The sequence below is a fragment of the Syngnathoides biaculeatus genome, chromosome 5, assembly GCF_019802595.1.
Source record: "Syngnathoides biaculeatus isolate LvHL_M chromosome 5, ASM1980259v1, whole genome shotgun sequence".
NCBI lineage: Eukaryota > Metazoa > Chordata > Actinopteri > Syngnathiformes > Syngnathidae > Syngnathoides > Syngnathoides biaculeatus.
Genome location: NC_084644.1, coordinates 18,536,449 through 18,564,334, shown reverse-complemented (window position 1 = coordinate 18,564,334; position 27,886 = coordinate 18,536,449). Strand labels below are relative to the sequence as shown.

The following is a 27,886-nucleotide window of genomic DNA, read 5'->3' as shown; positions in this document are numbered from 1 at the left end:
GGAGGCAGGTAAAATAAGTGTTTTGTATAGTGTTAAAGTGTTATAAGAGCCACAATTTCACTCTGCAATGGATAATTTCTTCTCTTTGTACTTCATATTGGAAAACATCCTGACCAACATCCTGGAACATAATGGTTTCGTCTTCATAGGTTCCAGAGTGTTAAAGTCTTGAGAGTCTTCACATTTACTCACCAGAGACTTTGAATTCAGTTTCGAGGGCGGCTGAAATGGTTGGACATTGGTCGGCGTTTCCTTCTCAATCGAGTGTCTCCTCTGAGAGGTCTGGCGTCTCTCTGGCTGGGGGGTCGATGAGATGGGCAGGAACTGTGGTGGAGCTGGCATAGCGGTAAAACCACAGCACAGTGAAGTGAAAAAAAGATAAGCAGACATACCTTGGTTTTCATGAAATTATGATGCATTAGAAAGACTTCATTCGATAAGGACAAACACTACGACTAAAAATATAATCAAACATTGTGGTTCACGAGGTGAATATTAATTCTGAGCTCACTGTTCTTTCCCAGTGCTGATTCTGGAGATGTGTCATCCATTAGAGATGTTGCAACACTAGAGGTACTTGCTGATCTGTTCCCTAAAAACTCCTCCTGAATTAATATATGGAATGTGAAATAACACAAATGATAACTACTCTTTCTGCAAACATCAGATGCATTTTGGAATAAAAGTCAGATTCAAAGTCAAAATAAAAAAAACACAAGACCCCACTGACATCAGAGTCGGAGGTGTCGAGTTCAGCAAGGCTGGGAGCCTTCAAAAGCTTCTTCCTCTGAGGTACAGACTGAGATCCGGAGGATTCCGCTTTGGGAGATGCTGGTTCAATGGTCAAAGACAAAGTGCTGGATGTCCTCCTGCCCATGTACGGACTAAATTCATCTGCATAGAGCCAGGCATAACAGACTTGCATTAAGATAAGAAGGCAAAAATAACACTGGATCTCAAAACATTTTCTCTTGGGATTTCTTGCATCCATTTTTATTTTGGTGGTAAGCTTTTATCCTGATCGTCTTATAATAATAATTCATCAGAGTTTGTTTGAATTACAGCAAAGCAAACAATGCAATAATCCTAGGAATTGAGGACAATATTTGGAGATCCTTTTGAAGTCAGAGTGGGAAAGCCTGGGTTAATTTGGTAGGTCAGACGACAAGGGATGGGAGGGAGCCGGCGTTATACACAGAACACGGAGGGATCTTTCGTGAAATGTTCAGATCCTGGGTTCCAGAATTTCCTCCCTTAAATATTTAGGAAGAGAGGAACTACAAGACTGAGGTCCTTGATGAATAAATACTCAATTGGCACTGCAAAACAGTGTATTTACCCAATTGGGGATAAGAGTAGGCACATGCAAAGACATCTTTAAGAGCATTTGCTCAAGCCAAGAAAATTAAATAAATAAACTAAACCGCACCTATCACCAAAATCTTTCATACTATAAAGAAAAAAAAAACAGTAGAACAGTATATACAAAAAATAAATCCCAAGAAGTTAGGACGTTGCATAAAATATAAATAAAAAAAGAGTACAATTATTTCTGAATCCTTTTCAAACCATATTCCACTGAATACACTACAAAGAAAAAATATTTAATGTTTGCACTATTGAAAGATTTTTGCAGATATTCTCTCATTTTGAATTTGATGCGTGCGACACATTACAAAACCCAGGAACTACCCTAAGAATGCCCGATCTTGTCCGGTGTCAGAAGCTAAGTAGGATGGGTCCAAGTTAGTACTTGGATGGGAGACTCCCTTCGAATATGGTGCTAGGGTTGGGAATTCGCCCAATCCCGTGTTCCTGTAAAAACTACAGAAACCGTAATGGCAGCCTTATGTACCTTATGGCACAGAGAGCTCTACGGGGGAACATATTCCAAAAAAGATGGGAAAAGGCAACAGAAAATTGAGGAATGCGAAAAAAAAAATTGTTTATCAGATTAATAAAAAACAGGTGAGTGTCATGATTAGGTATAAAAGGAGCACACCCGAAAGGCTCAGATGTTTACAAGCAACGAGAGGAGTGAGGTTCGCCACTTTGCATGCCAAAATAGTCGAACAGATTAAAAGAACATTTTTCAACATACAATTGGAAGGAATTTGTGGATTTCATCAGATCAAAAGGGGATGTTCTCAAGCACCACTTGGGGTTTATGTATTCATGTGCCTGATAAGCTACTGTATATAGGAGGAGATGGATGGATGGATGAATGGATGGAGATCAAGAGGAATCACCATCAAAATTGTTTGACTATAGTTATGGTTTCACAGCCTGTGGAAAAAAAAACATTGCCTCAGGGATTGAGAAGGGAGGTGTGAGTCAATGTGAAAGAAGTTTGTTGGGTCAAATGAAAAGCCGTGGATGATAATTTCTCCAGTTTGAGAGATATGAGATATGAGCTCATCATCAAAGAGGTATTTTTGTGCTGCTGGATTCAATCTCTGGCTGAATATACACACCATAGATGTGCGCTCAACTGCAAATTGGTGAGTCTTAATATATAATCAGATAATATATTAGTTGACAGCCAGGGGGGCAGACATACAAAGCCATTGTGTTAGGGCTGGGAAACAAAAAATCTCAAGCAGCAGAGCTCATACTTTACCTAGTCCTGTACGGAACAAGTCCTGTGGCATACTGCGAGTTTTGCCAAAACCTAGAACGGAATGCCTTCTTCAATAGGAATGCTACACAAACGTTTTTAGTTAATGTCACAAGTCTAGCCTCAGTTAAACAAAGTGAAAATTGAATCAAACGTACAATTTTTTTAAATGCATGTATTTACTCTGTTGCTGTACATTGCAATGTCCTAAACGGTTCGCCTTTCTCAATTCCACATCATTCAAACCTACAGAGCTTTACAAAATTTCCCAAATGTCCAATTTACATTTATACTGTGATGCACACATGATGTCCTTTTTAGTTTGGAAAATAATGCAGTTAGAGTAAACGGGTAGGATGAAAAAGGCTCACCCTTTTAATTCCCTGACAAGCATCAACATGGTGGTTTTAGCAGCACCCCAAATTTAACTGGCAACCAGACCAGGGTCTTTCACACCAAGTCAGCTCAGCGAGGCTGCCCTGTGCCCTGTAGATGGCTTGATGGATGGTTTAGGCAGGGTAACAAATGAACTAATGAAGGTTTTGGTTTTAAAGTATACATAGTAGCATACTCTGGTATTGTGTCTGTGCTCACTTTGAGCAATTATAGTCCCAGTGTGATGTTTCTTTTGCAGCTATTAAACCATGAAAAGGTGTCAAGGCAACCACAGAAACAAGCCATTTTCATGTGTGTGTTTCTTTCGGCTTGTCCCTTTTGGGTCACCACAGCGTATCATCTCAGATGAACGCATATATATATGTTTGGCACAATTTTTACACCGGATGCCCTTCCTGACTGCTTTGATCCAGTAGCAGTTTTAGAGGGACCCAGGAAAGGGGAAAGGCTTACACTGTGGTCCTCCCCTGTGTCTCCACCATGGATGGATTGACTAGCACATGTCATGCAAATGGACTACTCAGCGCAAACTTTTAAAATCACTGATGATAGTACAATAATGTGGTCCACATGAAAAAAATAAAAATAAAAATCATTTGGACCCAGTCTGGCCACTCTGCCAAAAAAAAAAAAAAAAAAAAAAACAGGTTAGAACAGCCACTGACCAAAGCCCATACCTACTCTAATTAATCTCATTGATTACAAACGTACAACTGTGATGTTCTTGGCCTTTCTAGTAATAAAGACAAGGGAAAAAGTAGCTTTTATTTGAAATCTCCTCATGCCTTGATTGTTTCATTTAAATGCAATACACCAGTAAGGAAAAAAAAAGTGTAATTATGAGCAATTATGTAACATTATATAACATGATGGTCCCACAAGTGCAACAGGACCAGCACACACACAGGATAATCTAACAGCACAAATGATTCAGTGTGATAATAAAGCTTACTTTATATTACGATGAGAGACACTGGCTTCAGAGAGAGAAAAGTGAGGCTTGGAATTATTCTGATTTAATGCTTCAGTGACACATCGTGAAAAGATTTGTTTCATTAGCTGTTTAAAGTAAATGATCACACAGGTAATCCATGGGAGAAAATGGATCGTCACGTGATTTAAAGGGTCTGACATCCTTCTGCACATTTCTTCATCAGCGCATGGCTTAAACTCTGCAAGTTCATTGAGAAGCATAAAAAAGCCTTTTGTACAATATACAACGATAAAGTTTCTTTCCACGTCGCCACCTCAGATGAACGCACATATTTGTCTGGCACAAGTTTTACGCCGGATGCCCTTCCTGACGCAACCCTTCTCAGGGAGTGGAAACCCCGGTGGGATACGAACCCACAACCCCTGGTTTACCAAACCAATGCTCTAACCACTGAGCAACAGGGCCTGACAATATACAACGATAATGACTCCTAAAAATGCCAAGTTGGAAGAAACACTTTTTTCTGTAGCGCTTTCCTTGAATAAGAAAAGACTTGATGCAGCAAAGACGCAAATGTTATGGAATCGCTTCGTACAGTTGGACAGGAAATAAAATGTTTTAAAACATGAAAGCGTATTGTACAAATTTCCTCGCATAACAATAGACCAAGTAATTGCATTTAAAAATGGTGTATAAATTAAACACTGGCTTCCATGGTAACAGTAAGTAATGAGGCGGTGGAAGTGGATGCGACCACGAACTTTAGGGGCCAGTTTGAGTTAGTTGTCACACATTTTACATATTAGAGTTGATAACTTTTCCGTTTGGATGACTTAAAATGCCACTGCCTCTACAGTTACTTTATTACTATTTCATTTGTGAAGAACAAAGTGTGCGATGTTTAAAAGATGCTAGTGGGAAAAATTGTTAATACTTTATATCGAGGCGAAAATTAGCGGGAAGTTGAAGAAGAAAGGAACCATTCCTTTGTAATGAATTGTTGATTTGAGTGTAACGCTGCCTTCCAAATCACATTTCAGAAAATCATTTCATTTTGTTCTTAACATTTGAAATTAAACTAAATTATATCAGTAATTGTTCAAGCATTACCTGTTTTTTTTTTTTTTTTTTCAATAACTCCCATCCGTATTCACTCCTGCTGAAGAGTGTCCCCCTTTGGCACATTACACATCTACACACGACACACAACCTTCACCAACCACTGAAGCATGAATTATGAATGTAGTGCATGGATGCTCCGTGTGTGTGTGCGTGCGTGTGTGCACGCGTGTCTGTGGGTGTGTCTGCATGACAATGAGCAGCCATAGCAAATGAGAAGAGGAGATGTAATTAAAAAATATGAAAGCCAGGTAAGCAGCAAGAAGAACGTTACCTGAAGTATCAAAACTGAAAGACATGCTAAGAGGCCGAATTACTGCAACGAGAAATGCATGGCATGGACAGTCATTTTGATTAGGAGGTGAATAAAGCCAGAGGGTTATCATCAGTAGTATACTTTTACTGCAGATAGAAGGACATTCTGGAAGTTATCATACTTAATTCAAGATTCAGGGGTCGGAAAACTTGCGACTTTTGTATTTTACAAGCAATTAGTAGCAGTGAATGTACCATAATTTGCATTTCACTTAGTGTTATAATTCAACTCTCACGATGCTGTGGGTATATAGTTAGCAAAAAAAATAGGAGGTGATGGTTGAGACGCAAATGGCAGCATTAGAGAAGAGTCAAAAATTAACGTGTGAAACAACAGTAGATTAGTAATATCTTTGCAACCTCACTCTTATTAAGTAATTCTGGGTTATTTGGGATTTTTAATGAATTAGCACAGTCATGACGTGAAAGGATAAGACTCAAAATTCACGTTAAGATTAAGTTAGGTACTGAAGGCTCTGTTTGGGACATACAGTAAGAGGTTCTTGATATCCAAGATAATAATCTAAACATCTATTCGGGGTGGGATTGCTGTATGAAATTGACATTTTGCCATCACGAACAAATAGTATCCATAGATGCAATATATTGGAGTCACAACACGTTAAAATTTCCACTGGATGTAACTAATGAAGGGAAATAGTGTATTACGTGTAGTCTTTTTTTTTTTGTACAAACTGAACATTTGTTAAAAACCCAGCATTATAAAATGCTCCTTTTATATGGCATTTAAAGTGCAGACGGTACACAATATAGACGATAGAGAACCGTGCATATAATTGCATATATTTTTTGTTTATTTTAGTTTTTATATTTGTTAAATACTAGGTTAAACATATTTGTTGTCCATGAACTCAAAAGTGTGAAAAGGCAGCAGGCACAAACAAGAAGGTGTTGAGGGTCGTACCTAGCCTTCCTCTGCGGACAATATCTGGTGTCACGGGACGAAGTTTCCTCTCAGATTTAATTTCTTCAAGGATCCTCTCATGTAGGGTGGGAGGAGGCTGAGTTGGTGGCTTCAGTTTTCGTGCAGACACCTTCCAAACAATGTGTTGATTTTCAGAAAAACAAGTCTACTGTATTGTGATGCTTAAAGGCTGAACAAAAGATTTGTCTTTATTCATAAACTATGAAAAATTTAAGAACCAGATTTTTTGGGTCACGTATGTGGCCACAATGAATTTTCCAATTTTTTACGACACTCTTTATGCACTGTACCATAAAAGTTCTTGATCAAAATTCAAGTGTTCCATTAAGGCTGCATTTGCATGTTTCATAAGAGCAAATCTTCATTTTTTTTTCCACTCAATTGGCACAATTAGAATCAGCACATGGCATTATGTATAGGGATAGAAAAATTCACGAGTCAGATATCCTTAGATTGAAACCAGACATCATTCGAATGTGAATTAAAATTTATTACATACTGTGAAGAAAATAAGTATTTGAACACCCTGCTATATTGCAAGTTCTCCCACTTAGAAATCATGGAGCGGTCTGAAATTTTCATTGTAGGTGTATGTCCACTATGAGAGAGATAATCTAAAAACAAAAATCGAGAAATCACAATGTATGATTTATTTTAATGATGTATTTGTGTGATACAGCTGCAAATAAGTATTTGAACACCTGTCTGTCAGCTAGAATTCTGACACTCAAAGACCTGTTAGTCCGCCTTTAAAAGTCCACCTCCACTCCATCCATGTATTATCCTGAATCAGATGCAACTGTGTGAGGTCGTTAGCTGCATAAAGACACCTGTCCACCCCATACAATCAGTAAGACTCAAACTTGTAACATGGCCAAGACAAAAGAGCTGTCCAAAGACACCAGAGACAAAATTGTACAACTCCACATGGCTGGAAAGGGTTACAGAGAAATTGCCAAGCAGTTTGGTGAAAAATGGTCCACTGTTGGAGCAATCATTAAAAATGGAAAAAGCTAAACATGACGGTCGATCTCAATCGGAACGGAGCCCCATGCAAGATATCACCTCGTGGGGTCTCAATGATCCTTAGAAAGGTCAGGAATCAGCGCAGGACTACAAGACAGGACTTGGTCAATGACCTGAAAAGAGCTGGGACCACCGTTTCAAAGGTGACTGTTAGTAATACACTAAGACTTCATGGTTGGAAATTATGCATGGCACGGAAGGTTCCCCTGCTTAAACCAGCACATGTCAAGGCCCATCTTGAGTTCGCCAGTGACCATTTACATAATACAGAGGAGTCATGGGAGAATGATTTTTGGTCATAATTCCATCAACTGTGTTTGGAGGAAGATGAATTATGAGTTCCATCACAAGAACACCATCCTTAGTGTGAAGTATGGGGGTGGTAGCATCATGCTTTGGGGGTGTTTTACTGCACATAGGGCAGGACCACTGCACTGTATTAGGGAGTAGATGACCGCAGCCATGTATTGTGAGATTTTGGGGAACAACCTCTTTCCCTCATTGAAACTGGGTCGTGGCTGGGTCTTTCAACATGACAATGACCCAAACCACACAGCCAGGAAAACCAAAGAGTGGCTCCATAAGAAGGAAGAAGTTCAATAGAAAATCTTTGGAGGGAGCTGAAACTGCGTGTTTCTCAGCAACAGCCCATAAACCTGTCTGATCTAGAGAGGATCTGTGTGGAGGAGTGGGCCAAAATCCCTCCGTCCCTCAGTGTGTGCAAACCTGGTGAACAACTACAAGAAATGTTTGACCTCTGTAATTGCAAAGAAAGGCTACTGTACCAAATATTAACATTGGTTTTATCAGGTGTTCAAATGTATTTTCTTTTTTGCAGCTGTATCATGCAAATAAATCATAAAAAAAAAAAATCATACATTGTGAGTTCTGGATTTTTATGTTTAGATTATCTCTCTCACAGTGAACATGCAGCTACGATGAAAATTTTGTGTTCACTGTGGGCGGCACAGTGATTCAGCTGGTAAAGCGTTGGGCTCACAGTTCTGAGGTCCCGGTTTCAATCCCGGACCCGCCTGTGTGGAGTTTGCTCTAAATTTCCCCTAGGTGTGATCGTGAATATGGTTGTTTGTCTCTATGTAACCCTGTAATTGGCTGGCAACCAATTCAGGGTGTAACCCGCCTCCTGTCCGTTGACAGGTGGGAACGGCTCCAGCACTCCCCGCGATGCTTGTGAGGATAGGAGGCTGAGAAAATGGATGGGTGTTCATTGTGATATGTAGTGAAAGCAGGGATTAGGTGGAGGGACAATTAGAAAGATGGAGGCATGTACCAGAAAGGAGAGGAAAGAAGATTAGCCAAAGTAAAACAGAATATATGTGCGTGATTGAGAGGGGTGGAGGGGGAAGAATGAAGCTCCAGGGAGAAGAAATAGTGAAGGTGGACGACTTCAAATACTTGGGGTCAACAATCGAGAGCAATGGTGGGTGTGGTAAGGAAGTGAAGAAACGGGTCCAAGTAGATTGGAACAGCATGTGGAAGATATCTGAGGTGTTATGTGACATAAGAGTGTGTGCTCAGATGAAAGGCAAAGTTTATAAAACAGCGGCGAGGCTGGGCATGATGTACGGATTAGAGACGGTGGCACTGAAAAGATAACAGGAAGCAGAGCTGGATGTTGAGATTCTCTCGAGGAGTAAGCAGGTTGGATAAGATTCAAAATGAACTCATTAGAGGGACAGTCAAAGTTGGATGTTTTGGGGAGAATTTTCGAGAGAGCAGACGTTGATGGTTTGGACATGTCCAGAGGCAAGAGAGTGAGTACATTGGTAGAAGGGTGCTGAGAATGGAGCTGCCAGGCAAAAGAGCGAGACGTAGAACAAAGAGAAGGTTGATGGATGTTGTGAGGGAAGACATGAGGACAGTGCGTGTCAGAGGAAAATGGACGAGATCCAGGCCAGAGGTGGGGTACAACCTCAACTGGCCACTAGCCAATTGCAGAGCAGATATACACAAACAACCATACACAGTCACATACACACCTATGGGCAATTTTGAGTGTTCACTGAACCTACTATGAATGTTATTGAGATCTGAGAGGAAACCGGAGTGCCAGGACAAAACCCATGCACACACGGAGAGAACATGAAAACTCTCTGCAGGCAAGGCCGGGATTTGAACCTGGGTCCTCTGAACTGTGTAGCAGGTGTGCTAACCAGTCCTTTAAAATGTATTATTGATCCATTAGAAATGTACTGAATAGGATGCCTTGGCTGAATGAAGGTTGAGAAATGCTGGTCAAGTAACAAAGCTAATATTGACACATGTCAATCGTCAGTATCTCACTGAGGGTGTCGCGAGCTGCATTGGGAGGGATTTTGATTAGAGGACATAAGAATATAGTTCCACTTACCGGATTAAGGGGGGGTCTGGATCGAATGAACTCCAATATGACTTCATGAGCACTCTTCTTGAGCCTGGGTGGGATGTCTCCATTCACCTGAATAACACACAAGCGAATGCAACAATTGATCCATCCCTTAAATTGATTGCAAAAATGAGGTGAAACAATACATATTATTACATTTAATTGGTTTAAATGCGGCAGCACACTGGAGCAGCTATAAAGTGTTGGCCTCACGGTTCTGATGACCGGGGTTTAAATCCCGCCTCTCCTTGTACATTTTTCCCTGTGCCTGCGGGGGTTTTCTCCGGGCACTCCGTTTCCTCCTACCAATTATCGCAAATGCTCAATTTCAGTTATTGCTGCCAAGGGTGGCACAACCCGTTTCTAGGTTCAGGGGGCAATTGCTTTTTCACAGAGTGTCTGAAAGATTTTGATTTTTTTTGTGCCGTAGTAAACTGAATTGTGATTTGAAAACTGCATTTTGTATTTCCTTGGGTTGTCTCTGAGTGATTTTAAAATTGGTTTTATGATTTCGAACCTTTGTGTGATATGCAAAAATGTACAAACCAAATTCCAATTATGTTATGTTTAAGAAATCAAAACAGAATACAATGATTTGCAAATCATGTTTAACCTATATTTACTGTAATTGAACGCATCACAAAGACAAGATGTTTAATGTTCAAACTGATAACCTTGTTTATTTTTATTTAGCAAATAATCAACAACTTAGAACGTTATGGCTGCAACATGTTCCAAGAAAGCTGGGATAGGGTCATGTTTATCATTATTATTACATCACTTTTTCTTTTAATATTCAATAAACGTTTAGGAACTGAGGACACTAATTGTTGAAGCTTTGGAGGTGGAATTCTTTCTGATTCTTGCTTGATGTACAGCTTCAGCTGTTGAACACCCTGGGGTCTGTTGTCATACGTATTTTATGCTTCATAGTGCATCACACATTTTTAATTGGAGACAGGTCTGGACTGCAGCCAAGCCAGTTTAGTATCCGCACTCTTTTAGAACAAAGCCACGCCATTGTAACATGTGCAGATTGTGTTTTGGCAGTCTTGCTGAAATAAGCAGTGGTGTCCATGAAAAAGAAATTGCTTGGATGGCAGCATATGTTTCTTCAAAACCTGTATACCTTTCAGCATTAATGGTGCCTTCACAGATGTGTAAGTTACCCTCGCCATTGGCACTAACACAGCAGCATACAAATACAGATGCTGGCTTTTGAACTTGGTGTCCATAAGTGTCTGGATGCTTGTTTTCCGCTTTGACCCAAAGGACACGAGGTCCACAATTTCCAAAAACTATTTGAAATGTGGACTCATCGGACCACTGAACACTTTTCCACTTTTCATCAGTCAATCTTAGATGAGCTCAGGCACAGAGAAGCCAGGAACGTTTCTTGGTGTCATTGATAAATAACTTTTGCTTTGGAAAGTAGAGTTTTAAGCTGCACATTACAAGGGTAGCACCGACCTGTATTTACTGACATTCATTTTCTGAAATGTTGCTGAGCCCACGAGGGGATATCGTTTACACATTGATGTCGATTATTGATATCGTGCTGCCTGAGGGATCAAATTTCATGGGCATTCAATGTTGCTTTTCGGCCTTGCTCCTTACATGCATAGATTTCTCCAGATTCTATGAACCTTTCAATTATATTATGGACCATACATGATGAAATCTATGAATTGTGTATAGAGAATCAGAATCAGCTTTATTGGCCAAGTATGTAACAACACACAGAATTTGTCTGCGGCAGTTGGTACCCCTTTCGTACAACACACGTTGAGTATGAATAACAGAACAAATGAATTAATTGTCAATTGACAGGGAACTTGTCCAGTAACACTGTCCTTAAACTGTTCAATTATTTCCTCGAGCACTTGTTCATAAAGAGGTGAGCATCGTCCCATCTTTGCTTGTGAATGACTGAGCAATTCATATAAATATACTAATCACATGTTGGTGTTGTCCAGATTAGATACGAACCATGACTTTGCGCAGTTTGTATCGTTTGGACCTGATGTCATCCATGAGCATTTCATAGGGGGTAAGCTGGTACTCAGTGGGCAGTGGGTCGTACTGACGTTCCTGCACCTTTTTCAGCTTGACTCCTTCTCGAAGGTCTCTCATCACCTGAACCCAAAATCGAGCCTGACAGGAAGTAAAGGACATGAGAAGTGGGGAGGGAAAAAAACCTCATTCCTCATTGAAAGATAATTTGCTGAGACAATCTGATAATACTTCCGCCCTCTTAAATATAGCTGCTAAATCTATATAAAGTTGCAAAGGCATACATTAAGACAGACTTCTGGCATTGTTGTGGTCACGGTTTGATTTTCATGAAGTCTATTTGCCCTTCACAGTTGGGATGAGGCATGTTCAGTAGCTCATTTGAGATAATTTATTTTTTGTTACCCAGTCGCCACTTTGTAACTCATTCAGGTCTCTTCTGGGATCTCCTGACTCCTCCTCCATTTTACGAAGATTCTGTTAGAGAAAAGAGAAAGATGAGTCAAAAATGAATGAATAAATTGTGGTAAATATATTAGTCCGTGGCAGCACGGTAGTGCAGCTGCAAAACAATTGCCTCACAGTTCTGGGGACCTGAGTTCAATCCCAGCAATCCCTGTGTGGAGTTTACATGTTCTCCCAGTGTCTGCATGGGTTTTCTCTGGGCACTCCGGTTTCCTCCCACATCCTAAAAACATGCAACATTAATTGGAGACTCTAAATTGCTCTTAGGCATGATTGTGAGTGCGGCTGTTTGTCTCCATGTGCCCTTCGGGCTCCAGCACTCCCGCGACCCTTGTGAGGATAAACATCCAAGAAAATGGACGGATGGATGGATGGATGGGTTTATAGATTGTTAACTGCCCTTCCCAATGTGACAAATCTCTAATGTGATTGAAGGGTGGGAGAGTAACAAATCTACAAGATGCCAGATCCTAACATTAGTGTATGAAACATAGTGGTTTAGTATGTTCACCCATCCATCTTCTACCGCTTACCCGTCCATGGTCGAGTCGCGGGGGCAATAGCTTTAGCAGGGAAGGTCAGACTTCCCTCTCCACAGCCACTTTACCCAGCTCTTCTGGGCAGATCCTGGCACATTCCCATGCCAGCCAAGAGACATAGTCTAGGTCAGGGGTCGGGAACCTATGGCTCGCAAGCCAAACCTGACTCTTTTAATGGTTGGATAAGGCTTGCAGAGCCCTCATAACGACATACTGTACATGTGATTCCCGTCATGCAGGCAACGCAAATGACGCAGAGACAGTTTATCTTAGTGGGGTTGCCGTAGTTGCTGTAGCAGTGTGCAGGCGCAGAAGGGTATAACGCCGATCGGGTCGGAACAACTAATTATGGAAACGCGCAAAGAAAAAAAGACGAGGAGTACTCAAGTTTTCAACAAAAATGACAGCCTTTGTGGAGAGAGAGCCTTCTGCTGTCTGTCTAAATACATAGATGGGTAGTAAGTCAAAGCCAAACAACAACTTTGCAAAAAGACAAGATAATCAAACGAATAAAAGACATGCCTTCGTCAACAAGAACTGTTCACCATCGTTCCATTATGATGGCAAATCAAATTGAATTACAGTCACGATTAATGGATGGAAGTCTGAACGCCTGCATGAAGCTTAATCTAACAACGTATGAAACAGACTACAAAGCCATCAGCAAAACCAAGCAGCACCAGAAGTTGCATTCATGGTAAGTACTTTTGTCATCATTAGCAAGAGCGTAACAATGATATTTAAAATAATTCTGAGACTTATTATACTCTGTGTTTATCTTAGATAAATGCACAAATACACCTGTACTTGTTTTTTAAAATACTATATGGCTCTTTTGAAATTGCATTTTGAAATATTTGGCATTAATGGCTCTCTCAGTCAAAAAGTTTCCCGACCCCTTGTCTAGGTCATAGGGGGACCACTATCTAGTCAGGACTACCACCCCAGTCTGCCCATCCAGAAGCACTGTCCCTGGTGCCCATACGATCCTGCAGAGGAGTGTCAACCAGGACAGCCCGACAACACCAGAGCCTCTAGGAACTCCAGGTGAATCTCATTAACTGTCGGGGCCTTGCCACCGAGGAGGGTTTTAACCACCTCAATGACCTCATATTGTGTCAAGTGGAGGACAGGGGCTCCCCGTCCTCACTAGACATAGTGTTGACGGTGCTCTGCTTCCCGCTCCTGAGACGTCAACTGTTGGACCAGAATCTTACCAAAGCCATCTGGAAGTCTTCTTCCATGGCCTCAGCAAACTCCTCCCATAGAGCTTTTGCTTCAGCGACCACCAAAGCTGGATTCCGCTTGTCCAACCAGTACCCATCAGTTGCCTCAGTAGTCCCGCAGGCCAAAAAGCCCAACAGGAGTCCTTTTTCAGCTTGAGAGCATCCCTTACCGTTGGTGTCCAACATGTTTGGGGATTTCTGCCATGATAGACACCAAACGTCTTACAGCCAGAGTTTTGGTCAGCCACCTCAGCAATGGAGGTACAGAATATCGTCCACTCGATGTCCCCCGCTCCCTACAGAACATCAGCAAAGTTCTGTCAGAGAAGGGAGTTGAAACTCCTGATAGGGTTTTCCGCCAGCCACCTGGAGAAAACCCATGCAGGCACGGGGAGAGTAGCCAAACAAACCAGATTAGAACCTGGGTGATCAGAACTGTGAGGCAGATGTGTTAACCAGTAGGTGACTGTGGTGATTCTTTGATCAACTTGATAAATATGTTTTGCTCAGTCTTTCTGTGCTGCCCTGGTGGTTGGTGTGATCCATTAAGGAGCCTGGTATACATTCATTCAATGAGTTTGCTTCAAGCAGCGGTCAGACATGTGATTGGCTGTTATCCTACTTGAAACTTCAGTTACCTCAGTAGAAAGAAAGAAAGAAAGAAAAAGAAAGAAAGAAAGAAAAATATTTTTTTAAAAACCCTGACAGTAGCAATTGTGATGTTTAAATATATCTGATAGCTTTCTGGAAGTCTTTTACATTATTATTAGTATGTATAGCATAAACAGTATTGCAATTGCATCCAAATTTCAAGTACAATACAATGCTCCTGATTCTTGGGGTGCTCGACTTACTATAGCTTCTAAAGCACGCAAGAGAAAGTGTGGTTAGGCTGATGATAAAATACACAAAATTTCATATTTAACAGGAAAAGTCCACATTTTAGGCTTGCTCCACAAAAGTGCAGCTCTCACATAAATCCACACTTGAGTCAAGGGACAAATGGAGCCGGCAGAAAAGTGCAGGGTTGCCGTCTTTTCCTTCTTACAGATCTACTATTATCGTGAACTGCACATTCTGCATCATAGGGTGAAGACTATTGCCTATTGAACGCCGGCGCTGGAGAACACAAGTGAAAGTTGGTCGCTGCGGACCAGGTGTCGACGAAACAGCAGTGAGAGGTGTACACCACGAGCCAGGCGTCGCTGGAACAAAAGCACAAGGCTGACGCCTTGGGCCGGGCACCGACAAGACCCGAGAGGTGAGAGGTGCCTGCAGGTCCTCTTCAGAGCCTGATTGAAACACTCCTCTATCTGCCTCACAAAAGTGTCCATTTCTGACAGAAGGCAGGCAAAGGAGTCAGCAAGAAACTCTCAAACAGCTTTATTCTATGGGCAAAAGTCCACTGAGTCCCTGTCTCGTCAGTTTGTTCTGTCACAAAGAAGTGACATGGGGTAGGATACAAATACAGGACTCCGAGGCAGTGACATGGTTTTCGAAGGTGGTTAAATTCCAGGCAGAGGTCATACATAGCTAAGCAATATAAAAAGGCAGACGCACAACAACACGTAGCAAAAGGCAAGGTAGCAAAAACGAGAAAGGTAAGATAACAACAAGGTGAAAAACTTTACACATAAAACCTGACTTGACTAGACTTGGCTGTGGCACAGGAACGCTGGGACCTGGTAACGAGGTAAATACTCAGAAGAAGATCATAAACTCACACTAGAGTCACACAATGAACTACCAAACTAAGATACGACACACAAGGCTTAAATACATGGCATAATTATTATCAATGAGGCACAGGTGAGGAACTGCTGCCAGGAGCAGCCCTGCACATGGCAGTGGCATCACCTCGCCCCTGTCAATATGGCTATTTCTGACCATTTTTGGGGATTTTTTTATTCACATATTTTCCAAAAGTTAGATTATGGATTCTTCCATGTTAGCAAAGTATAGACCCATCTCAAATCTCTTTTTAATAGTCAAGATTGTTAATCGTTATTTTTAATCAACTCTGGAATTTCTTGAATTTAAATGAACTTTTTGACGAATTTGAATCATGTCTCCAAACTCATCCCAGTACAGAATCCACTCTTTTCAAAGTGTTAAATGACACAAGGTTGAATACTGACTCAAGAAAAGGTGTCAATTTTTGTCAGTGTGGCTTTTGATACGGTAGATCAATGGAAATCAAACGGTCCTTAAATGGTTCAGGTCCTACCTGGAATAAAGATGCTACTTTGTAACCATTGAAAGTGGTCAATCTAAACAAATGGCAATGCTATATGGGTCCCTCAAGGGTCAGTTCTTGCACTCCTCTGCTTCAGCCTGTAGAACCTACCCTTGGGTCAAATTTTCAGAACTTTAATTTTCATTATCATAACAATGGCGATGACACGGTTATATTTGGCAGTCACTGTCGAAAGCAGATCAATAACTGGGTGAGCCAAAATTTCCTTCAACTAAACAACAACAGGTGGCACAATAGCGCAGCTGTAAAGCATTGACATTCACAGTTTTGAGGTCCAGGGTTGAATCCCGACCCCGCCTGTGTGGAGTTTGCATGTTCTCCCTGTGCCTGCATGGGTTTTCTCCGATCACTCCGGTTTCGTCCCACATCCTAAAAACATGCAAGATTAATTGGACACGCTATAAGTTGCCCCTAAGTGTTATTGTGAGTGCGGTTGTCCGTCTCCATGTGCCCTGCAATTGGCTAGAAACAACTTTAGGGTGTACCTTGCCTCCTGCCAGTGGACAGGTGGGATAGGCTCCAGGAGTCCCACAATCTTTGTGAGGATAACCGGCTAAGACAATGGATGGATAAACAACAAGAGACCACTGAGATAATTGTTTTTGGCAATTAAGAAAATAGAATTTCAGTTAGTAAATACATGGACTCCCTATCTTTAAAAAACAAAGACCAAGTCTGAAACCTTAGTGTTATGCTAGATTCCAACCTGACTTTCACATCAAATCTATCACAAAAACTGCCTTTTACCATCTGAAGAACAAATCAAGAGTGAAGGCTTGAAGGTGTCAACCAGACCAGGAAAAGCTCATCCATGCTTTTATCTCAAGTAGATTTGACTACTGTAATGGTCTTCTGACTGGAGTCCCCAAAAAGAGATTTAAACAGCTGCAGCTCCTTCAGAATGCTGCAGCTCGCCTTCTGACTAGAACAAAGCGGTAACTCCAATCCTAAAGTCCTCACATTGGTTTAGAGTCACCTTTGGAACAAATTTTAAAGTCCTGCTAATGGTCTATAAATCACTAAATGGTTTAGGTCCTGAATACATGAAAGAAATGCTTCTGGAATATAAACCCATTATAGCTCTGAGATCACCAAACTCATGTCAAATAGTGGAGCGCAGAGTTTAAGGCAAACATGGTGAAGCAGCAGTTAGCTATTATGTTGCACACAAACAGAATAAGTTGCCAATAAAGGTGACGTCAGTCCTATGTGTGAATGTTTTTAAATCCAGGTTGAAAACTCTTCTTTCTTCTCATGGATTTTAGAGTATTTCCACTTTTGAAATATATTTCTTGGACTGTACACTGTTTTAATTGTTCTTTTCCGTTTTAAATATTTCATGTATTTGAATTTAAATGCTTTTAATCACCTAAATCACATTGGGTTACCTTGTTTATGAAATGTGCTATACAAATACATTTGCTTTGCTTTCCACAGGAACAGCTGCTGTCACTGGAACATAAAGTAAGCTCTACAATGTGTTTCTTATGTAACATCACTCTCAGTCTCATACATTTTGCTACATCAAAACTGCATCACTTAATCTGGTACAGTGTTCTATTGTTATTTGGCAATGTTGAAAGGATGAAGGCAGGACATTTAGGTCTATCTAGCCAGTGATGAGATGAAAAAGATGCTTGTTCATTGGAACGGTGCGATTCCCTCTTTGAGATGACAAGTACCCTTTCTTGTGTCCTTTTCAGTTGTTGGGTCAAGCGGGATGGAGCATCTGTATCTGTCACGGAACATCGGGATGAGAGTAGGACCCAAATGCAGGACTCGGAAGATGCAAGGTAGTTCAAGGAGAAACGTTTATTATATGCAGAGGTAGGGGATCGAGCAGGCAGTCCGGTGCAGCAGCTATAGTTGGGACGTCGGGCGAAGAGAGCAGGTGAGCGGGCAGGCAGGAGTCGGTACACAGGGGAACGATCAAATCAGGCAGAAGTATCAAAGAAGTCAGGCTTACAAGGTTGGTCGGAGAACAGGCGAAGGTCAGTACACACGGGTTGTCGATCAGGGATACGAGAGTGCTGGAACGGGACATGAAGCTCAGCGAACTGGCGGGGACCAATCGTCATCGGGGTGATATAAATACACAGACTAATCAGCCCGCATGAGACGCAGGTGTGCGGCTCAATCAGCGCACCCGCACAGCTCGTGCTGGAGCGGCAGGATCATGACAGTATCCCTTTTATGCTGGAACAGTTTTATTGTGTTACGGTACAGTTTATAAGCTTCTACTGTGGTTTCTCAAGTTTTATAATTGAAGTTTATCGACCAGTCGAACAAAGTGTCAAAGGGGAGAGAGAAACAAAGACAGGAAAAAGCACTAATTGTATAACAGGATGAGAAAAGTAAATAATTACATACCTACAAAAATGAAACATTAAATGAGTGCTGCATGGTGCTGTAGTTCTGCAGCCTATGAGGTAAGAATAAGACAGCACAAGAACAGGAGGAGAAGCATGCAGGAACTCATGAACTCAGCTGTACAAATGGAGTGTTGTGGTGGTGACTATGTGAATTACAAAAGTCTATAGGATTTACAGAATTTTTATAAGTATATATATATATATATATATATTTATATATATGAAAACGGGTGTTTTCTGTAACCCCAATTAGATATGGTAGAAAAGGATTGAAGTAACAAAACTCAGTAATTGAAAGCCACCCAAAAAGGTTTGGAATTGCTTACACATATTACAAGATGGCGGAAAAGTACTTTTTTCTAAAAGACAAGGCAAGGGCTGACAATATGAAGTTCCTGCCCTCAATTCAACTTAGGTTCCGATCACAAGGATGCCATAAGAGTGTGAAAAAGCAATATTTTTTACATTAGACATGGTTCCATGAATTGTCAAATTTTCACAGGCCAAACCATGAATGTGCGAGGGTGCAATCTACACAAAGTAAAATTAAAATTGATCAAAAGACTGAAAGAAAACTGGACAGGGAGGCTGCCCAGAGGCTGGCATCAATATTGAAGGAACTGCAGAGATATCTCTTCAGTGCTCACTGTTTTGTGTGAACAATCTTTGGTCTTCTTCATTGTCTGGGCTATGGTGTGTGTGTGTGTGTTTCTTTCGGCTTGTCCCTTTCGGGCTATGGTATAGGGTGGAAATCTTTTTATCTTAACAATAACTCTTGGTGCTGCGGAAAAAGGTGGAGATTGTGAGGAGATCAGCAGAGATTGAACGGATGGTGCAGGAGGGACTATATTTCTGATGGAGGTTGCAGAGGTAAGTGGGGACTGAGTTGTGGAGAACTTGGAGGAGATTTTTGTGAAGGATGTAATGTAATACTGTAGAGGGAGCCAGTCAAGTTGAATGGAAATAGGCAATGAAAGGGGATGTCATGACTTACTTAATGACGCAAAATACAACCAAAACGATTCAAGGTGTGTCAGAAATGTTTCAGGGCTCGTGTCCCAAAAGATATATTTCAAATCCAAATTACAACCTCAATCATTCCAAATAATCCCTTGGAGTCTAACACACATTCTGCCACGCTTCCATGCACTCCTGGAAACATTCTTCCAGGATCTTACACAGGTCTGCAATCACCGCCGTGTTTATGTCATTGAGGTCTTCAAAATAAGATACCCTGATGACGCCCTTGAAGTTGGTAAAGAGGGGGGGGGGGGGGGGGGGAGATTACAGAGCTAGGTCGGGTGAATGGAATTTGTTCCATCACAGCAATACACTTCTCAGCGAGGAACTGTCAGATGCTAAGCGCATTGTGAGCGGGTGTGTTGTCATGGCAGCCATGAGCTGTCCTGCTAAAATCCTCACCTCTTCTCGCGGGTGAAAGCAAACACCGCAGGACCTCTTTGCAGACATGCTGATTGTTCATCTGGCCAACATTTATGGGGAAAACTCATAGTTGGGTTTGAAATACAGTGCATATTTGTGACACACACTCATTGTTCATACAAAATAGAACATCAAAATTCGTTTAATTGAAATCACTCTATGTCATTACAGCTTTGTGAAATAAAAAAAGTCAGAGGCCTAATAATTTAGGACAAATCACAGTATTATAGCAAATAATTCTACAGTAACAAGAATCCATACTATAACGTATATAACCTAGTGTATCTCTTGATTTGTCTGTATTGTACAGGGAACTTAAATTCAAGAAACGTAAACTGAGTTGGGTGGGACATTTAGACAAATTTAGAGACATTTGAAATAAAAATCCTTCATATTTTACTATTTTAATTTTGAAGTGGGCGGCACGGCGGAACAGGTGTAAAGTGTTGGCCTCACAGTTCTGAGGACCAGGATTCAATCCCCGCCCTTCCTGTGTGGTTTGCATGTTCTCCCCTGCCTGCATGGGTTTTCTCCGGCCACTCCAGTTTCCTCCCACATTCCCAAAACATGCATTAGTTGGAGACTTAGTTGGGGAAGTCCAACTGTTGACTGTCTCCATGGGCCCTGTGATTAGCTGGCAACCAGTTCAGGGTGTACCCTGCCTCTTGTCCAGGAACAGCTGGGATAGGCTCAAGCATTCTCGTGACACTTGTGAGGATAAGTGGCTAAGAAGATGGATGGATGGATGGATAATACAATTGGAATAAACAGTTGGCCCAAGATAAATAAAAGGAGAGAAAAATTCTATGCTACAATATCTTAGTCCATCCAATAGTAGCGTACATTCAGTCTGCTTTCGTTTACTTTTTTTTCTCCCACGACTAACAAGAATTCTCACTGTCCTTCCTTTTCTTTTGAACAGTTATGTAACTGACCAAATACCCTCTATTCATTCACATCCATTATGCACACTGAAAGGGTAGTTTCAGAAGAACATAGCAGGATGGAACCTTAGAGGTGGAGACACACACACACGTGCACATACAGGCACAAACATGCACACACATAAATACAGTACATACTTCCCAATAGGAAATACACTGCTGCCCAAGAGGCAAAGCTTTTACGTGATGTTAATCAGTGAATGGACAGTAGAAAAACATTGCGTATTCATAGCAACAGCCTAACAGCAAATGAAGGGGAAATTGAAATACACTGAAGAATGATATCGTATTCAACCACATTATTGAGGTTCATGCTCACATTTGCGGTCTTCTCATTAGGTGAAAAACTGTCACAATGTCTTTGAAGGAGGACATCATGTCTTGTGTGAGGTCATTTGCCCGCTTCATGCACACCCGATTCTGTGAGCAGCCTCCCCACCTGTGCCACATCTACCCTGATTCCTCCATGCATATACTACCTCATGTCTCACTGTCCAGTTTGTTTTACCACGTCGTCATGTTCTAGTCAGTCAAAGACTTCTTGTAAAATAGATCCTGGCTTGTTTTTGACCTCGCCTTTTTGCCTCACGATTATGATACTGTTACCTCTTTACGGACCACGGATTAATTCGAACTGCACCTTGTCTCTGGAGTCGTGCATTTTGGGTCTGATCCCATGTTATGCCCTTGAGAGAATGAACAGGCTGAGACATGGACCCTGTGTGCAAAGTTCTCCAGGCCTCAAGGACAACAGCTCACAAACACAGATGAACAACTTGCTGACCTCCACCTCCATCTGACAGAGCTCTCCGAGCAGCAGGACACCATGATGAGGTAGGTGGCCTCGCAGTTCGACGTTCTTATAAACATGAACCCAAAGGAAGATGTCATCAGCACAAGACCTAGTGCCACCACAGGACCGGCATTTACTTGCAAGTCTGTCACCAGGCTAGCACCTGTCACATCTGCGACTGTCTGCTCACCGCTCTCTCATCCGGAGAGATTCTCGGAAGACTCCGAGAATATAAAGCCATTCATTACGCAGTGCGAGCTCCACTTTGAGCTGCAAGCAGAGCGGGCTAAGATCGCATTCGTCATTTCCCACATGACTGCTATGGCAGAAAAGGAGCCGCAACATGGACACATGTAATTCCTGGACATCTATTGTGAATCAGCCGGAGATTGGTTGCCGCCGTGGCGTGGTCCTCAGACAGCTGCGGACTGGTTGCCATTGAAGCATGAGAGGAAGGCGGGGCGGAAACGTGAGGCAGCTGACGAGCCGTTGCCGCCGCCGAGTCAGGAACATGAGGCGGCCAACAAGCCGTTGGCAACACCTGGACAGGAACGTGAGGCGGCCAACGAGCCTTCGCCACCGCCTGGACAGGAACATGAGGCAGCTGACGAGCCTTCGCCGCCGCCTGGACAGGAACGTGAGGCAGCCGTATACCTGTTGCTGTCGTTGCCGGCACCGTAACGAAGAGGACCATGATGTTGTTGTTGCCACGGTGGAAACGTTGAGGCAGCCAACGAGCCGTCACCACCACCGGGTCAGGAACATGAGGCGGCCAACGAGCCATCGGCGCCGCCGCCTGGACAGGAAATTGAAGCGGCCGAAGACCCTTCACCACCCCCTGGACGGGAACTTGAGGCGGCTGATGAGCCATCGCCGCCGGTGGAACAGGAATTTAAGGCGGCCGATGAACTGTCGCCACCCCTGGGTCGGGAACTTGAGGCGGCCGACGAGCCTTTGCCACCGTCGAGACAGGAACTTGAAGTGGCCTTGGAGTCATCGCCGCCGCCGCCTGAACAGGAGCATGGGATTTGGAGAGTGGCACCTGAAAAATCGCAGGCCGCAGAACGCTCCATTGTTGCTTTTTTGGTTTCTGACTTGGCGCACTTGAACTGGGGGCTTGCCCATGACTGAGAGTCGGCGGCTTTAAACTGAACCTGACTGACTCAGAGTCGGGGATCCTGCTGGGGAACTGACAGAAACTGGAGGGCACGAGTACATTGTTCTTGGGCACAGCATGGAGTGATGATGATGATAAAGTGCTCCTCCTTTTCACTGGAGAAAAATAGTTTCTCGTCATTATCTAAATCCACTCCATCCTCTGAACTTAAGCCCTCTGCAGATAGTTTCTGAGTTTTGTCTTTTGGGAAAACAAACCCTGGCGGCACTATGGCACGCTTGTCTTCATTCGCTAAGTCCGCTATTTTACTTCGACACACACACGGAAGTCTGTTGTGACGTGGGCTCAGTTCGAAAACGTGTCGGTGGATACCGCGGCGTGAGAGTGGGTCAGCAGCGTGTCTGTTGAAACCTTGACGTGGGCGTGGGGAGGCAGCGGATCTGTTTCCACCGCAACGTGAGCTTGGCTCGATAGCAGATCAGTGGCTACCGCGGCGTGAGCGTGAGTTGGCAGCGAATCTATTGAAACCGCGACGTGGGCATGGCGCAGCGGCGGATCTGTTGACACAGCAACGTGGGCTTGGCTCAGTAGCAGATCGGTGGCTATCGAGGCATGCACGAGCGTCGGCTGCAGCTCGGTCCCCACTGATGCATGCACGAGCGTCAGCTGCAGCTTGGTCCCCACCGAGGCGTCCACGAGCGTCGACTGCAGCTCGGTCGCGTTCGAGGCATGAGCGTGGTTCAGCAGCGGGCCGGTGAATGGGCGAGAATAAGCTGTGGCCTTGTGGGAGGGAAATTGCTTAATCTCCGCTCCCATTGGTCCTTGTGATGGCGGCAGTAAGCAGCAAATTCTTTGGCCTGCTGTGTCTCTTGGGCATTTAATTCTTTAAGCCACTGACCTAGAGGTTTTGCATCAATCTCTGAGTCCACATGGGTCCAAAGCACATTCACAGATTCAGGGCACACAATCATGGAACAATAGGGCAGTACGAGAAGCATTTTTTTCAAGAGCTATCCCCCACCGTCAAGGATCAACTGGTCCCATTAGATCTACTGACCTACCTGGACAAGGGCATCGCTCTTGCCATAAATACTGAGAAGAGGCTCAAAGATCCTGAGCAGGACAGAGATCAGCGGAAAGATCCATCACCGTGCGCTAGGGAAACAAGCTTTAAGCCACTTGCCGACCCCACCACGGATGAACCCGCGCAGCTGACCAGGTTCCGTCTTTCCCTGGAAGAATGTCGATGTAGGCGGAGGGAAAGATGGCGCTTCTACTGCAGGCAGTTAGGCCTTTCCTTTGGTAATTGTCTTGTCAAAGCTGAGGGTGCCCCTAACATGGGCATGACATCGGTGAGTCTTAATCTCTTTAAGGAAGATCCTGCCTGTGAGCTACCTCAAATTGCACTATGCTCTCCAAAGCAGGAAATAAAAACGACCCCATTCTTTGACTCTGGTTCCGATACCAACTTGTTGAACACTCTCCTAGCAAGGTGTATACTGCAGATGGTAGATTTTTGGGAAAAATCCACCGCACCAAAACACTCACATTGATATTTACAGAATCCTACATTAGCACATTAGCTTTAGGATTTTGACACTATAAACAATGACATTATTTGGGGGGTTTTTGGGGGGATGATTATATCACCCCTATATTGACTGGTCTTCTGGGCATGTTATGCCATGAGGCAGCAATTGCGTACGGACCTGTTTCAAGCCACCGTGTACTGTTAACGGAGCCCACAGTTTTCTTCTGGGAATCCTCACTTGTCTCAAGTACCTACCTGTTATCATGCTATAAAGAGGTGTTCTCCAAATCCAAGGCAAAGTCTCTTCTGCCCCATAGAAAAACTTTGTCTCTCACTTGTAATTACAGGGATGAAAAATGCCTGATCTCAATAAGGGTCTGAGTTATTTTAGGAAAGACCCTGCATGGCAATCATATTCACAGATAAGATTCTTTATGGGTGGAGAAGGGGCCTTTCATACAGTGAAGAAAACAATTATTTCAACACCCTGCTATATTGCAAGTTCTCCCACTTAGAAATCATTGTTGGGTCAATCAGATTGCCGGCTTTGCAGGGCAATACTAGATTCTCACTTTTACTGACTGGTTATCGAAAATGGTTCATTTCATCACGCTACCGAAAATTCCCTCCACGAAATAGCCCGCAGATCTTATAATGAACAACATGTTCAAATTACATGTTTCTCCCAGCAACGTAGTGTCAGATCAGGGCCCCTAATTTGTCTCACGTTTCTGGAAGGAATTTTGTTCCTTAATAGGGGCTACGATATGTTTTTGGACACAATTATTTCTGCTCTGCATCCACTGGTATGTCTCCTTCTCACATCACGTATTGTTATCAACCAACTCGTTTCCTGCCATAGCCCCACAAGTCTTCGATCCCTTCTGCATTGGCCTTGGTGAGACTCTGCAGGAGGACCTAAAAGCGAGCCCAGCAAATGCTACTCCACCAGGGGTGGTCCTATAAGACCACAGCTTACCGTAAAAGGACACCGGGACCGAACTAAAGAGTGAGTCAACGAGTGAGGCTCTCTATATAGCAGCATCCACATTCCCGTGGAGTCCCAGAAGCTTGCTCCCAGATGCGTTGGGTTTTTCCAATCACGAACGTCGTTAATCCTGTTACGATGAAGCTGAAGCTCTAGAGATCCATAGGGGTCCACCGAGTGCTTCAAGTCAGCCTCCTCAAGCTGCCTGGGTGTCCCTGCTGGACCCACCTTCCAGGCCCTCTCCTGCCCCCGGTTTGTGAACAGGGGACCCATCTTCTCGGTGTAGTGGCTGTTGGCTTCTTGTTGTAGGTAGAGGGGGATGCATTATCTGGTAGATTGGCAAAGTTATGGGCCTGAGGAGCACTCTTGGATCCCGTCAAAGTTATCATCGACAACACATTCATCCGAGACTTCCATGCTGCACATCCTGAGGCTATGGAGCCGTCCCGTGCCGGCTGTTGAAGCGTACTATCATGAGGAGTCTCCCCACCTGTGCCTCGTCTACCCCGATTACTCCATGCATACATTAACTCATGTCTCACTCTGTCCTTTGCCATTTCATTGCACCTTGTCATCACATTCCATCATTTTCTTGTTCCCCGTCAATGACCCTTTATAAGCGAGCTAGGTTCCTTGTTTTGGACCTTGTGCTTTTGCCTCACAATTCTTATACTGTTGCTTTTTTGGACTGCTTGCCTGTTTACCGAGCACGGATGAATTAAATCCATTTCTCGAACTGCACCTAGTCACCGGAGTCGTGCATTTTGGGTCTAATCTTGTGTTCTGCCCGAGACACACAGTTATCTGAAATAGCCTGACATTGAATAAATGACCTATTGTAATAATGTTAATGTGGTTGGTATAATCAATCAGTTTGTGAGAATGTTGGACATAATTTATGAAGAATGTAAGTTTTGTAATTTCTTAAACTGGTACGTTGTATAATAAATTCAATAAAATACTAATAAAGTTGAGATATTTCATGGAGCGTCCCCATCACACAGCACCAAAGCTATTAGTGATGTTGTCTGTCTAAACATTAGTTTGGAAAGTTAGTGTGAGATGGCAGTTTTGTCTGCATTTTAACACGTCAGGTCCTGTCTTCTGCTTTAGGACATGTTTGTCTTCATTGTGCCCCATTTCGGCCCGTCACCTCAAGAGCGTGTCTTATAAGCACCACGCTCCACCGCTACCGCAGAACTGCTAGTCATTTTTATTTGTTTTCCACACACAAACTGTAAGCATTTTGGGATTTAACAAAATGAACCGACAATCAATAAAATATATTTGATATTTCTAGACAGACGTGAATACTTTAGAGGTTCTCCATTGATTTGTGGGTGACATTTTCTATCAATGGGGAAAGTGTAAATGAATTAGACTTCTAGAAAAGAGATTACATTGAAAACATGCATCCATCCATTTTCTGAACTTCTTCTCCTCATAAGGGTCACAGGAGTGTTGGACCCAATCCCAGCTATGTTCGGGCAAGAGGTGGGCTACACCCTGAACGGATTGCCAGGCGATTGCAGGGGACAGAAACAAATAACCATTTGCAGACATATTCACACCTACGGGTCTTCAATTAACCTACCATGCATATTTTTGGGATGTGGGAAGAAACCACAGTGCCCGCAGGCACAGGGAGAACACGCTAACACCAGACAGGCGGGGTTGGGATTTGAACCCCAGTCCTCAGAACTGTGAGGTAGATGCTCTAACAAAAATTGAAGAATAAAAATCTCATTTAAAAAATTCAATTTCAAATTTACAGACCCACAATTATTTTCGACAATGAATTAAACTTCCCCTGCACCAGAAACCATTGAGTGGAATATGGAGTAAAAGTAAACATTATGTTGTTCCGTTGTAAATAAGAAGAATGTTCTTGTTCTAAAGTACTGGATGCAATGTAAGGAATGGTCTTGTTCCAAACTGAGTCAACAAACAGTGATTAGTGAATTAGATAAAGAGGTATGACTAAATGTGTAAGGCGATTTTTCAAAGCATGACTCATAAAGCATGCGCCATGAAAAGCCTATTCATTTATTTATGCGCAGGCATTCCCACAGATGCCTTCAAGTATCAGCTGACGCGCAGATGCTGTCCACTGTGCTGAGAGCCTCAGCAATTTGCATGCCTATTTCATGCTTCTGTTTAAGCCTTCTTGTATGCCACGGTTATGACCGAAACATAATAGAAATTATACTCTTGTGTACAGTGCCTTGTGCAAATATTTGGCCCCCTTGAACTTTTCAACCTTTCACCACATTTCAGGCTTCAAATATAAAGATATGAAATAATAATTTTTTTGTCAAGAATCAAAAACAAGTGGGACACAATCGTGAAGTGGAATGAAATTTATTGGATATTTTAAACTTTTTTAACAAATAAAAACCTCAAAAGTAGGGTGTGCAATATTATTCGGTCCCCTTGCATTCATACTTTGTAGGGCCACC

The 27,886-nt window shown here is 42.7% G+C and overlaps 1 protein-coding gene across 8 annotated transcripts in view; it reads right to left on the bottom strand.

Annotated features, from left to right (window-relative positions):
- spire1b (spire-type actin nucleation factor 1b) overlaps window positions 1-27,886 on the bottom strand; it is a 58,487-nt gene that overhangs the window by 7,290 nt on the left and 23,311 nt on the right. For 7 of the 8 annotated variants that reach the window (XM_061818720.1, XM_061818721.1, XM_061818719.1 and 4 more), the window contains 8 exons: window positions 12,158-12,229; window positions 11,729-11,893; window positions 9,725-9,811; window positions 6,307-6,436; window positions 2,621-2,671; window positions 731-894; window positions 512-605; window positions 193-335 (listed from right to left, as the gene is read on the bottom strand). In XM_061818720.1, coding sequence (XP_061674704.1) covers window positions 193-335; window positions 512-605; window positions 731-894; window positions 2,621-2,671; window positions 6,307-6,436; window positions 9,725-9,811; window positions 11,729-11,893; window positions 12,158-12,229 — 906 coding nt within the window. The remainder of the gene's footprint in view (window positions 1-192; window positions 336-511; window positions 606-730; window positions 895-2,620; window positions 2,672-6,306; window positions 6,437-9,724; window positions 9,812-11,728; window positions 11,894-12,157; window positions 12,230-27,886) is intronic. The other variant, XM_061818725.1, reaches the window with a different exon arrangement.